This window comes from Malaya genurostris, chromosome 2, assembly GCF_030247185.1.
Source record: "Malaya genurostris strain Urasoe2022 chromosome 2, Malgen_1.1, whole genome shotgun sequence".
Classification (NCBI taxonomy): Eukaryota; Metazoa; Arthropoda; class Insecta; order Diptera; family Culicidae; genus Malaya; species Malaya genurostris.
In genome coordinates, this window is record NC_080571.1 from 241,096,288 (window position 1) to 241,108,973 (window position 12,686).

At 35.3% G+C, this 12,686-nt stretch overlaps 2 protein-coding genes across 2 annotated transcripts; one reads left to right on the forward strand and one right to left on the reverse strand.

The window, feature by feature from the left end:
- Nucleotides 1-4,071: 4,071 nt before the first annotated feature.
- On the reverse strand, nucleotides 4,072-5,936 carry LOC131428327 (glia maturation factor beta). Its single transcript, XM_058592218.1, has 3 exons — nucleotides 5,725-5,936; nucleotides 5,547-5,640; nucleotides 4,072-5,430 (listed from the first exon to the last, which is right to left on the reverse strand). Exons 1-3 carry the CDS (start codon nucleotides 5,725-5,727, stop codon nucleotides 5,111-5,113), a joined length of 417 nt encoding a protein of 138 aa, XP_058448201.1. The 5' UTR covers nucleotides 5,728-5,936; the 3' UTR covers nucleotides 4,072-5,110.
- Nucleotides 5,937-7,686: 1,750 nt separating this feature from the next.
- LOC131428328 (exocyst complex component 3) lies at nucleotides 7,687-10,201 on the forward strand. Its single transcript, XM_058592220.1, has 3 exons — nucleotides 7,687-8,752; nucleotides 8,809-9,573; nucleotides 9,639-10,201. Exons 1-3 carry the CDS (start codon nucleotides 7,781-7,783, stop codon nucleotides 10,113-10,115), a joined length of 2,214 nt encoding a protein of 737 aa, XP_058448203.1. The 5' UTR covers nucleotides 7,687-7,780; the 3' UTR covers nucleotides 10,116-10,201.
- The last annotated feature ends 2,485 nt before the right edge of the window (nucleotides 10,202-12,686 follow it).

Here is a 12,686-nt window from a genome sequence, read left to right on the forward strand (position 1 = left end):
ACTGTTGACGCAGAGAACAGATATTGAAATTCATACAAACTTTATAAAAAAACACTTGAATTCCCAATGTATGCAACTCCGAACGCAAAAGTCCATATGCAATTGCTGGACTGCTCGAAGCGCCTCTACAGGCGAATTGCTCCTTGGTGATCACTTTGCCAAACAATCGTTAAATTTCTTACATACACAGAAATCCCTACCTAGATGTCTGTTCTCTGTGCTAGAGATGGTTGGATAATTGTTCATGAATTAATTTAAAAAAAAATTGAATAGAGTACAACAGCCACTGTGAACGCATCTTATGAATGTAATCAGGAAAAAGATTTCCGAATTCACCTAAAGTAAGTTTCTCAACTCAGAAAACTCAGTAACTCGAAATTGCTACAATTACATTCGATACTTTCGGAACATGAGTTTGTTTTGCCATTAACTAACAAAACATGCAAATTGAAAAAAGTTTATATAGTAGCTTGGAAAATTCCATTTATATGTGGATTTTAAATTGTTTACATTCATTATCATGTGAATTCAAATAATTCGGAATTCAATAGCACTAGAGGAGACAATAAGACCTTTCATTTCAATCCAGGTTAGTGAAGAGGTTGAGCTATTTTTGAGAAATCTATGTGGGTTGCATTTGGAAAAAATATCGGACACCAATGTCGCTAGTAGGACTTTATTTGATCATCTATTGTCAAGACTCCCGAATTAAAACGATTTAAACTGAGCATTTCATTTTTGCGTAATTTTTTTCGCTGCCTAGAAGTACAGGTGGAACTAATGGCAATTTGAAAGTATAGAACAAGTTTCGTAGGAACTTTCTCCCTGATTAAAAGTATGCATGGAACTAGCTAAATTGTATAGGGGAGAGTCGGCAGCCTTGGGCCACTCGTGTTTTATCGGAATGTAATGAAGGAATTTATTTGAATTTTTAATTGCAAGCGAAGAGAGTAATTTCAATGACCTCCATCTAAATTTCATCAAAAATATTTGATAACTTCGCACGAAAAGAAAAATATCAACATTTTTGGAACGGCAGTATGAATATTTGGTTTCGTTTCATTTATTTATTTGAGTATCAGAAAATATGATTTTATAGATTTCAAAAAAAGTGTTGCAAGAAGCTTTTGATAAATAAATATCTTAGAATGCACATCCGGGTGCCTTGGGCCATGAACAGAGAAAAAAGAGAGTCAGAAAGGCCCTGAAATGTGCCGTTTCGTACAAAAAAGTAAGAAATCCTCACCAGAGCTAATAAAAATCATTTTCATTGTCTCAAAATCGACGTAAATGACAGAAAATTAATGCTAAACTCAGCTTCGCTGGCAAACTATGAGAACGAAATCCACGTCCAGTCAATGGCATAAGCGGATGTTCTTTCTTTCATTTACACTTTCAGCCATTTGCGGCTTTTAGTAAAAATCCCATAGTATACAGTGTTGATATTCAACCGAAGCTTTGAGAATCGAAAATGACAGAAAAAGGTTTCACAATGACTTTTACCTGTTGGTGCTCGAATCTGTAGCAGTTTTGGTTTCCAAAGAGGTTCTGGGGTGTAATTACGTTGATTTGTCATATTTTAGTCTCTCTTTATAGCCAAGCGTCACAGATTTTCAATACATCGATGAAAGAATGAGAATTGAAATTCAGCTGATGCTACCTGCAGACGTTAGTCTTGTCATAGAGGAAAGAGTGCAGTTGGCAATTATACTCTCTCATTTTTTTAATGAAAAACGAAAATAGTTCGTTTCTCTTCGTTTGGTCTGGTGTCGTTCATTTACGAAAGAGACAGTAAAATATTGAAAATGAGGCTGTTGGATTGGATCCTTTCGTTGAGATTACATGACCATTTTAAGCTATGGTCCTCACCACCTAGAAAAAACAATAAAAAAAACAAACGTTAAGTAAGTATAATTTCGCTCACAATTTTTCATTTTTACTTGCATGACATTTTGCATCATAATTTAAGATATTGCTTCTAATAAAAATATGAATTTGAGAACAAATACCACCTCAATCATTTTCCTCTTTACAAGGAAAAGTATTATTTAGTTTTATCAATTGAAAAAATTATAAATTCCGTTTTGATAGTTGTGACCCAAAACAATCGCCATATGTCATGAAATGTCAACAAATTCATATGTCATATGTAAACAAATTTTTAAGGTCGATTTTTATGTATAAATTACAAAAAATACAATTTTTTTAATCCACAATGAAGGTAAAATGGTATACTAAAATGCCAGAGTGTAGAACTTTTGAACACTTGTTAATTATAGTTAAAAAAATATCATGAGAAAAATGACCCAACGCTGCCGGTTCTCCTCTATTCCAGATGCTGCGAATAGTTACCGACCTGCATGGAATGCTGTTCCTGAGCTTCGTAAGTTGCTTATGTCAAAAGAGTCCGTTTTCTCCTAACGTTTTGTTACGAGGCAAGGTTTAGATACGATTTTTAAGAAATAGGACATTGGATGCACTGCTAAATATTGCTAAGATACAAAAAAGGTATTGCTGGAGTATTGGCCAGATTCGAAAATGTGACTAATGTACATGAAACTAATGTTTCTTTGTAATGATTGAATTCATTTTATCATCAAATAAGTGTAGTGAGTGTATTCAGGCGGGGCTTAAACGATATCTTCGGAACACTGCTCGAATTCAAAGCATCTGAATGTCGGTGTTAAAATGGTCCCGTAGCAAAACTGCGTTCATTGCGGGTTAATTCAATACTGGTTCAATTTTCGAATGGGGAAGCGCGTCATTTCGCCGAATGGATCGTTTTATAGAAAGCGTCGTTTCACCGAAAAGGGTGGTTTCGTCAAAAGAATCATTTCATTGAAAGAATTTTCAAGAATCGTCTGGAGCATGAATATCGTTTAATTTTTAAATATGATGAAACCATTGTAAAGGTAATATTGTACTGCATTTGAGTCTAACGGTCTCTTAAATAAGAACATTTGATAAAGATCAAAACTAGTGTTCCAAACGTCGGGCAAAAACAAATGTTTAGTTTAAGACCGCTAGAGCCAATCACATCGCATTAATTATTTGAAAAACTCACTTTAGGGGCCCGCCGTTGGAAGTGGAATTTGGAATCAAGAATATTCTTTCTTAGTTAAACCTTCCCCTTTTTATCATTCATTTGTAATAGTAGATATTTCAGATGTATGATTGTAGGTCAATGATTGATGAAACTTTCTGTGAAATGGTTTTCGGAGAAATGGCTTTCAACGAAATGGCCTCAAACCTCGTAAAGAGATCTGTTGGCATGTTCAAATGTTGGTCGGTTATAACGGCCGCAAAAATCAACAAACAGAACTTTGTTAGAACAAATTTCACGTATTGAACGTGATGTTGGCAACAATCTTACAACCTTTTTTCTTTTATTTCATAACTCTCTTGATGAGTGAAATATGCGAAATGACACCCTGATCAGTATAGTAAACAAAAGACGTAGTCATGCGACAAAATGATTTTAAATAACAAATACAAAAGCAGGTAATACAGGTTTGAAGAAATTTTTGAGAATATTTTTATTGACAAGGATGAGCATCTTCTGCAACACGAACACGAAATACGAATGAGAAATTTCCACTCATATAGGTCGATTCCGGTATCGTTAAGGAAAATCTCCCTCGGAAAATGTTGCTGAGGTTTTACTTTCAAATACCGAGCTCGGATTCTGTTGAAGTACACGAAAACCGTTTGATTGGCATAGTCTCCATCAGACATCTTACTAATTCTAGCACAAAATAAATCCTTCGATTCGATTCGATGTTCTCTTCAAAAAGATTCACCGACATCTATTGATATTTATTAATTACTCATACGTCTTTTTGTGGATAGAGCAATAAAAAAATGTTGAAATACTCTTTGGAGTTCTTCCACTAAAATATCGATTTAAGAACTCTCAACTACGGATAGTAGTAATTCTGGTAAATTCTAGCGTTGGATATGAACAAGATAGAATAGTATATTAACCAACATATTACTTATATTATTATTGCAATTAAGTGCGATTCTTAGCATATATTTCGGATATACGAGATTAATTTCAAATCACACCGATAGATATTCATCAGCCTTTATTATGCTGCAAATGTATATGATTCCTATTCGGCTTATTTTTTCATAACCACTACTAAGTAATTCAATATACGTACTATCTTGTACTTCGAAAGTTTCACACAAAATAATCCTGTATCCGATTCGATTACGTCTTACGTGGAATAGTTGGGTATACAAATTATTCAATAACTTATTCTACGTTATTTCCATGTCGTGTCATAACGAAATTTTTTATGGTGCTGAGCAAATCTCGCTTTGAATAACCGCTTCAATAAACATACTGGTTTTTGTTAAAAACTGTTGCTATTAAAAAAAATACCGCACATTTCTCAAACATAATTAGTATTTGAACAATTTTCATGCAGTATAAAATTTTCATTTGTACTCCACGGAATGACAGAAACTAGCATTTCTACACTCTGTTCGTTTGAAATCAATATTAATAAAAAGTCTTTAAACCAAATATCAAAAGTCTATGTGTAATGATCTTATCAGCACGAAAGTTGCATAAAAATGATTGTTTGAATTTATATTATGCTCTACGATATTTGTACGAGTTCGCCTTTTAGTGTAACTTCGTATTCAAATGAAGACGTTACTAACTCTATTTCTCTCCAACTACTGTCAAATGCCGTTATTAGACGAAAATGCTAAATAGAATATTGCGAAAAAAATTAACATAGTTTTGTTTTTCAAATATGAAATGTAGCTTTGAATTATAATAAAATATAAGAAATCAATATTGCGGTATTTATCGGTGGACTTCAAAATACATATTTGATATATTCATACATGCTAACGTAATTTCTAAGCGACATAACAAAATTGAAAAACTCGAAATACTTCCATTCTATACAGTTTGTCTTGATAGCAATGCTATGTGCTAAATGAAATAAGTGGCACTATGTACATCTTAGAGCCCACATCTAAAATCTCGTCCAAAAGGGATTTTCGTAGCATAGAAAATTTAAAATCTATAGATAATGCATGCTTGGCGACTTTTGGCTTCAATGATTGGTCTATTCCAAATCCCTGAATTTTATCTTAACTTTTCCTTCAGCCAGTCTTCGGTCATGTCGTCTAGTTCACGAATTTCATAGTATCTAGTAAGATCAGCTTCCCGTTGTAGAGCCATTCGAGTTTTAGCATACAGCATACACAATTCCATCTGGCTATCGCGTGGAGTATAGAAGATAAAACACATCGGGTATGATATTCGTGAATCGTCGTGAACCATCTTGTAACTATAGATAATATAACGCGGCTGATGGCTCGGCAGTTGCTCCTGCAGTTCTTCAACGGTGATGTCGTCCAACAGCTCATCCACCGTAACCAGTTGCTTTTCCCGATCAATTTTTACTAAAAAAAAACGGAAACGACATAAGTACGTGTAAAGGACAGTTCTAAAAGTTTTTCATATGATGAATCATCAATGAGGAGCAATCAGTTTCAAAGCAGTGTCTAAATTAACTTACAAATTAGTGCTGTGTTGCTCGCATTTCGACGGAATCGAAACTTGCTGATTTCCTCCTTTACCTCTGAGCTAATATCGCAAATCTGAGCTTCGGACTAATGGAAATAAGATTGTTACATGGATTACATTTTCCAGATATTACTCATTTCAATATGAGTATAAAATTGTATAAAGCTTACCATCTTTGATATGTTTAAAATGTATTTGAATTGTTGCACCGGCGAAAAGTGGGATCGTTTAAAAATGTCACCTTACTTAATATATGATAAAAATGCAATCAAAATGTATAGTAAAATGATAAGATTATGCACGAATTATTGTTTTCAGCGATCGTCCCCGTCTTCCTTGTTCGTCGCGTTGTGCACACAAAGCAAAGTCTATTGACGTGGTGTACGTGTGTTCGACTGTCAACCAAGACTCAACACACTAATCTAAATTTATGCAAATTGTGTATAAATTATACCCATTTTCGAATCGTCCTTGTAAGATTTTTAAAACTGATCCTGTCTAAAATGGTTTATTCAACCTATTCGTTCAGAAAAGATAACTAATAATGGTAAATGCAATTGTAGTTTTTAAAGTCTGTCATAGTTGAAATATAAATAGTTTTTTCGAAGAATACTGCGAAACCATCAGCAAGAGCGTATGTTATCATTGGATGAACTGCTAATAACTCGAGTATTTATTGGCGAAATTACAATTGCTCAAAATAGCAAAACGTTTAGTTGCATATCAATTCAAAAATTAGTTATTTCAAACCAATTTACAGTAGTTTCAACTCTTACTGTTTTTATCAACTAAGATATCGCAGATTCATACAAAAACACGGTTGATTTAATACTGCAGTTTGTTTGTTTCAAACATGTTTTGGTTGTTTAAAAAATATGTTGGTTTTTGGATAAAATTTGAATTGTTTTTGTTATTATATTAACAAACAAATTTGTTGTAATAACTCAGAGTTTGTTTAAACCGAAATTGTTTCTTAGCGCTTAGATTTACTCTTGATTTGCAAAGCGAAAATATTTGATTCCATGATTTAGTTGAACAAATTACTAAACCGCATTTTTTCTAATGAGCTGGGCCATCTAACTATTCATCAGTGTTCAATTCACTCATTCCTAAATTCATCATGTGAATATTGCATCCAAAGTTGGGTTGATCACAGTAACATCAGCCAGTATTCGTCACGCTGCTCATTCAAAGTTTTACACACTGTCCATATGACAGCCTATATAAACGTTTCTAATCACTTACTAATCGCTTTCAACGCGCAGAGAAATGAAGCTTGTTTTAAATAACAAAACAGTCAGTAGATCTTTTAATATGATTTCTGTTCATTCCAAGCTAGACTATGATTGTTTTGAACCAATTTCTCCCTTCTACAACTAAAATTATCTATTATTACATATCACCAAAAGTGAGTTGATGTTATTCTCAATGTTTTTGTTGATTCAATCATGTTTGACATTCATATCAAGAAAAAGGTTGGTTCATTTTTTCTATGATCTTATTTGTGTTATGATACAACTAAGTTTATTATTTTAATAAACTGTATCTGTTATGTTCCATATAAACCAGAGAATTTTCTCTCCCATGGATAGTCAAAAAAGTTAACACGTGGTTTGGAACAATCAAAATAAACTTAGTTCCAGAAATGACCTTAAAAGAAATCTCTTTATTTCTTAATGACAAACAAAAATGTATAGTTTTGACAAGCAAAAGCGTATGTTGAAATACTAATCATTTTTGGTTTATAGCTTATTTATTTCAACTGCCAAGTTTTTAAGTTCAAAGCACTACAAATGTTCCATTTATCTAATATTGTTTGTCAAGAAGTTGACAGCAAAATATTAGTTGAAACAATCTAATTTACTATCAACTAATCAACTATCTAGTTTTGTAATTTCAAGCAACAATATTTGCTATAATTAATCCAAATTTTCTATTTCAATAAAAAAATCGTTGCGTGAGAAAAAAAATTAGTTGCTTTCACAATATTTTTCTCTGTGTAAAATCGATTTTATTCCCCTCTGAGATTATTTTGAAAAGGTTGTACCCAATTTTTGGTAAAACACCATTTTTCACAACTGAGTAGCCACAAGCAAGCGTGTAAATATAAGAACGTGCTCCATTCTGTTTAGATTGATTATGGATGAGCTAGTTGATTATTACAGTTATTGGCAAAGTTTCTAATTAAATTCTACTTTTAAGTAATCATTTCAATATTGTTTTTCAATGGATCTGAAACAGATCGATGAAGAGGCCCGACAAGCGGCTATAAAGGAAATAAAAAACATGTTCCAGCGGCCAGGTCAATTGGAAAAAGTGGACCAATATCGTCATCGTGTTTATCGAAAAAAAGTCTCAATTGAATCAATGCTGAAAACCTGTATGCAGAATCAAACAGATGACGTTAAAATTGGGGTTAAAAAGTTGCAGTCTGCTCTGGAGGATATCGGTGAGATAGATCAGCTGACGAAAGGTGCTGTTTCGCAGCTTACTGATGTTCCGGCAATATACGAAGCTCTGGAATCTGTGCGAGATGAGAACGCAAAACACTCACAATACATGACGGCTATGGAGAATTTGAAACACATCTTCACGGTACAATCAAGCGTGGCCAAAACAATGCAATGGATTGAAGAGGACAAGTTGCTTCATGCGCACCAGTGTCTTTCAGATTTGGAAAATTCAAGAGATGATTTGCTTTTCGAATTACACAAGCTTCCGAAGCAGAACGCACATGACAAAATTACACTGAAACGATACTTTGAAAAAGTGGAATCTGTTTCATCTACGTTGGAAAAAAAGATTCGTTTGATTCTACAGCGAACACTGAACACTGTTCGCAAAGAACCAACCGTCATTGTAACAGCTCTAAGAATTATTGAACGTGAGGAAAAAGCTGATGCTTTTGCACTGCAGCAACAAAAACAAACTGGATTTATTCCCCCTGGGCGACCGAAAGAATGGCGTAAAAAAGCAATGCAAGTTCTGAATGAAGCAGTTATTCAACGAATTGAAGGGTCTAAGCTCGAGGAACGATCGGACAATAAGCTATGGTTGGTACGAGATCTCGAATTAACTCGGCAATTTATTCTGGAGGATTTGCGGGTGGTTAAATCGTTGTGTGTGCCCTGTTTTCCACCTCACTATAACATTTTGAAGGAATATGTAAGCATGTATCACAATGCGCTGTCCAAATATGTAAGTAACTGTCATCAACTAACAGAAATAGTGAACTAATATTGGTTTGGTTTTAGTTGGAAGAACTGATTCAAATGGGATTGGAAGGAAATGAATTCGTTACAATCTTATCCTGGATTATGAACACCTATCCCGGTCGTGAATTGATGCAACATCCTGATTTGCTGATTGATTTGTCTAATGTTGGAACATTAGTTAGCGACCAGGTTTTGAAAGGGATGGAAACGGCTTATCTCAAAACGATGGAAAGAAATTACCAGGACTGGATGACTAAAACTTTAGAAACTGAGAAAGCTGACTGGATTAACGGGGTTCAGGTGGATTCAGCCGATCAGTTCTATCACACTTCAGCACCGGTCATTATATTTCAGATGATTGATCAAAACCTTCAGGTCACAAATACAATACATTCCGATCTAACGTTCCACGCATTGATCCTAAGCATTCAGCAAGTGATCAAGTATGGTCACAATTATCGTGGCGCTATAATCGAGTATAAAGAACGTCATTTCCGAGATCGGAGCCTTGCTCCATTTTTCACTCAACATATTATTACTATCGTAAACAATTGTGCACAAATGATTGAACTGGCACAACAAATGAAACAGCTATACTGGCCTAAATCCAAGCCGCAACATTACGAAGAATTCGGTCGATTATTGATGACTTATCAAACGCTTCGAGATGAAGCTGGTCTGTTTTTGCTAGAAGAAGCATTCCTCGATCTGGAAGTCCATTTCAACGATCTATTCACTGCAAAGTGGGTCGGTTCGACAGTGTCTGTCGATACCATTTGTGTTACACTCGAAGATTACTTTCAGGTGAACTATCCCATATTAATTATTAATGTTCAAGACAGGTTGAAAAATCTAATCCTAATTTACAGGACTATAACCATCTTCGTTCCATAAATTTCGAGTATGTGATCAATGAAGCACAACGTCTGGTAGCCAAGCGCTATATCAAAGCTATGCTTTCAAAGCGTTTGAGCAAAACTCGTCAGGAATGCGATATTCTAGCCAAGAAAATTGTAAAGGAAAGCAAACAAATTAAGGCTTTCTTCGAAAAGGTTGCCCCTAATGTTTCCCGAAATGATACACCCATTGATGTTATCTCTAACCTGGCAAATCTTTTGACCTGCGACGCTGAGATGCTAGTTTTGGATCTTCACACACTGCTTTCCAGTTACCCTTCGCTCACGGAAGATCAAGTAGTGCGGCTATTCTACATCCGAAGTGATTTCAAAGCGGGTGACGTGAAGGAAAAAGTACATGATGCGATTGTATCGAAAAAGACTACCGTCAGTCACGACAAGCAGGATAGCATATTCAAAGAGATCGTATTTGCCGATAAACTATGGTAAAACCACAAATAATAACTATATTTCGAAATGTTATTCTGAGGTAGAAGGTTGAAAACCTAAATAAAGCGTTTAGCGTATGAATAAGATCAGTATTTTTCTCTTATTAGCGTTTGTTTGAAGTTCAAATGATTCACTTCAGCTATCGTGTTATAAGTCATCTGTAACACGAATTAGAAAGAAATTTATTCATCATTATTAGTACATGCTCCCAGGGTCTTCAGTCATGCTACCAAGGCACTCGAATCGTTTCATATTAATCGTATATGCATCAGAGAGCAGAGAAATTGTGAAATCAATGTAAGTGATAGTAAGTAAAACTATTCTTATATCAGTGGCGTCTCGTCCTCATGTGCACCTCGTAGAATGGTTTCAAATGTCAAATTGAATATTTTACGTGACGAAAATGAATGTTATACGAACATCCCCTAAAATGAATAGAATCATCACATAAGGTTTACGTGAATTGACCAAACGTCAAACAATCTACGTGAATTTCCAGTGTGAAAAACTCGATTTTGAAAATGGCGAGCAGTGGCCCTCGAAGTGTAAGTAGTGTAAATATTTGCGAGAAAAGTTATTTAATTATAATTTTTTATTCCATTATATGACAATTTTCTGAAATAAATGTTTTATATTTCATGACATTTTTTATTTCATAGATTTATATCAAAATCTGAAATCTTCCTTTTGACTTCAACCAATATAAAAAGTAGTAATTTTCTGGTATCTAAATTTTATATGAACTGATAGATAAATGTGATATGAACAGTACTTTACATTTTACCTATGAAACACGTAACTATTACTGGATTATGCATTAAACAGCTTTTAAATGCCAGTCCATTAAAACCTACGTGAAAAGTAGGGTGGAAAATATTCACATTACTTTTCACGTAACTATAATATGATTATTATTTTGAGTGTAGGGTTACCACCTCGGATGAAAATAAATATAGTGATTAAACATTAGTATGTAAAACAAGAGTAACTAGAACACTTATTATTAATAACGAATCGTATGAACCCAAAGGGTCAAAACACTTGTACTGTAAAACGTTGATGTAATACACAAAAATAAGATTAATAAAGAGGCATTTATTCAAAAAAAAAAAAACAAATATTAAATCGTGATGTAATACGTGATGTACTTGAGTATTCATTATACTGTATTATTCGCCCTTTGTTAGGAATTTGTTTCAATCCTTGCAAAATTTCTTTTATTTGTCAGTTGTATCGTTGTATGATTGTAACAAACGAACAGAAAATCTCATAGGAAATACTTACTTACTTACTTAAGGCTCCTGCGCACCCCGAGTGGTGCAAAGGGCCGACTTAAAAGATCTCCATCCTGGGCGATTGCCCGCCATCGCCTTAACCTGTTGCCAGGTTAGATTTCTGTCGACTTCTTTTATTTCTTTATAGAGGCTACGCCGCCATGAGCCTCTGGGTCTGCCTCTGCTGCGATGTCCTGCTGGGTTCCAGTCTAATGCTTGTCTGCATTTTTCGTTTCCGCTCCTACGTAAGGTGTGGCCGACCCAGCCTCACTTTCGTTCCCGAATTTCAGTTGCTATCGGCTTCTGGTGGCACTGGCGATGGAGCTCGGTGTTTGAGATCCAGAGCGCCGTTGAGCTAGGAGTGCAACGTCATCAGCCAATTCGAGGTCGTTCAGGTGCTCCATAGTTATGGGATGCCATAGCAGCCCACGGTTTGGTTCACGGTCAACCGCACCTGCCAGGATCTCGTCGATTACGATGAGGAACAGTAGCGATGATAGAATACATCCTTACCTCACGCCAGCTACGACCCGGATGGGTTCAGACAAGACCCCGTTGTGCCGAACTCTGCATGAGAAGGCCTCGTACTGCGCTTCGATGAGGGCGATGATTTTCTCAGGTACTCCCTTGCGTCTCAGGGCGTCCCACATATTTTCGTCGAAAGCTTTTTCGTAGTCAATGGAAACCAAATAAAAGGACTCTTGGAATTCATTGACTTGCTCCAGGATGATACGGAGCGTGACAATATGGTCCGCACAGGATCTTCCGACACGGAATCCAGCCTGCTGTCGTCGAAGAGTCGCATCGATCTTCTCCTGGATCCGGGATAGGATCACTTTGCATAGAACTTCTAGAACGGTACATAGCAACATAATGCCTCGCCAATTATCGCATATAATCAGGTCGCCCTTTTTGGGCACCTTTACTAAGATACCCTGCAAATACAGATTTTCCATATATCATATATCTTTATTTGGCGAACGATTGGAACGAAAATATATTCAATATTGCGTGCAGTTTGCGTGTGCTTGTTTGTGATATAAAGACATACAAGTAAAATTGAGAATTTCATCCGTGGGAAAATTCAAGTGTAAAATGGTAGACCAATTTTAGTGATTGGAATTCGAGTCCTGTCTCTGAAGAGAGCTTTTTCTTCTTTTTGCAATCTCATTTTATCATCTAGCGGTTCACAATGTATCTTCCGATGTGTATTGATAATAAGTTTACCTAATTAATGAATATTTGAAGCCATAACGAAAGGAACCATAAATCGTCAGCAGTCGTCGGCAAAAATTAG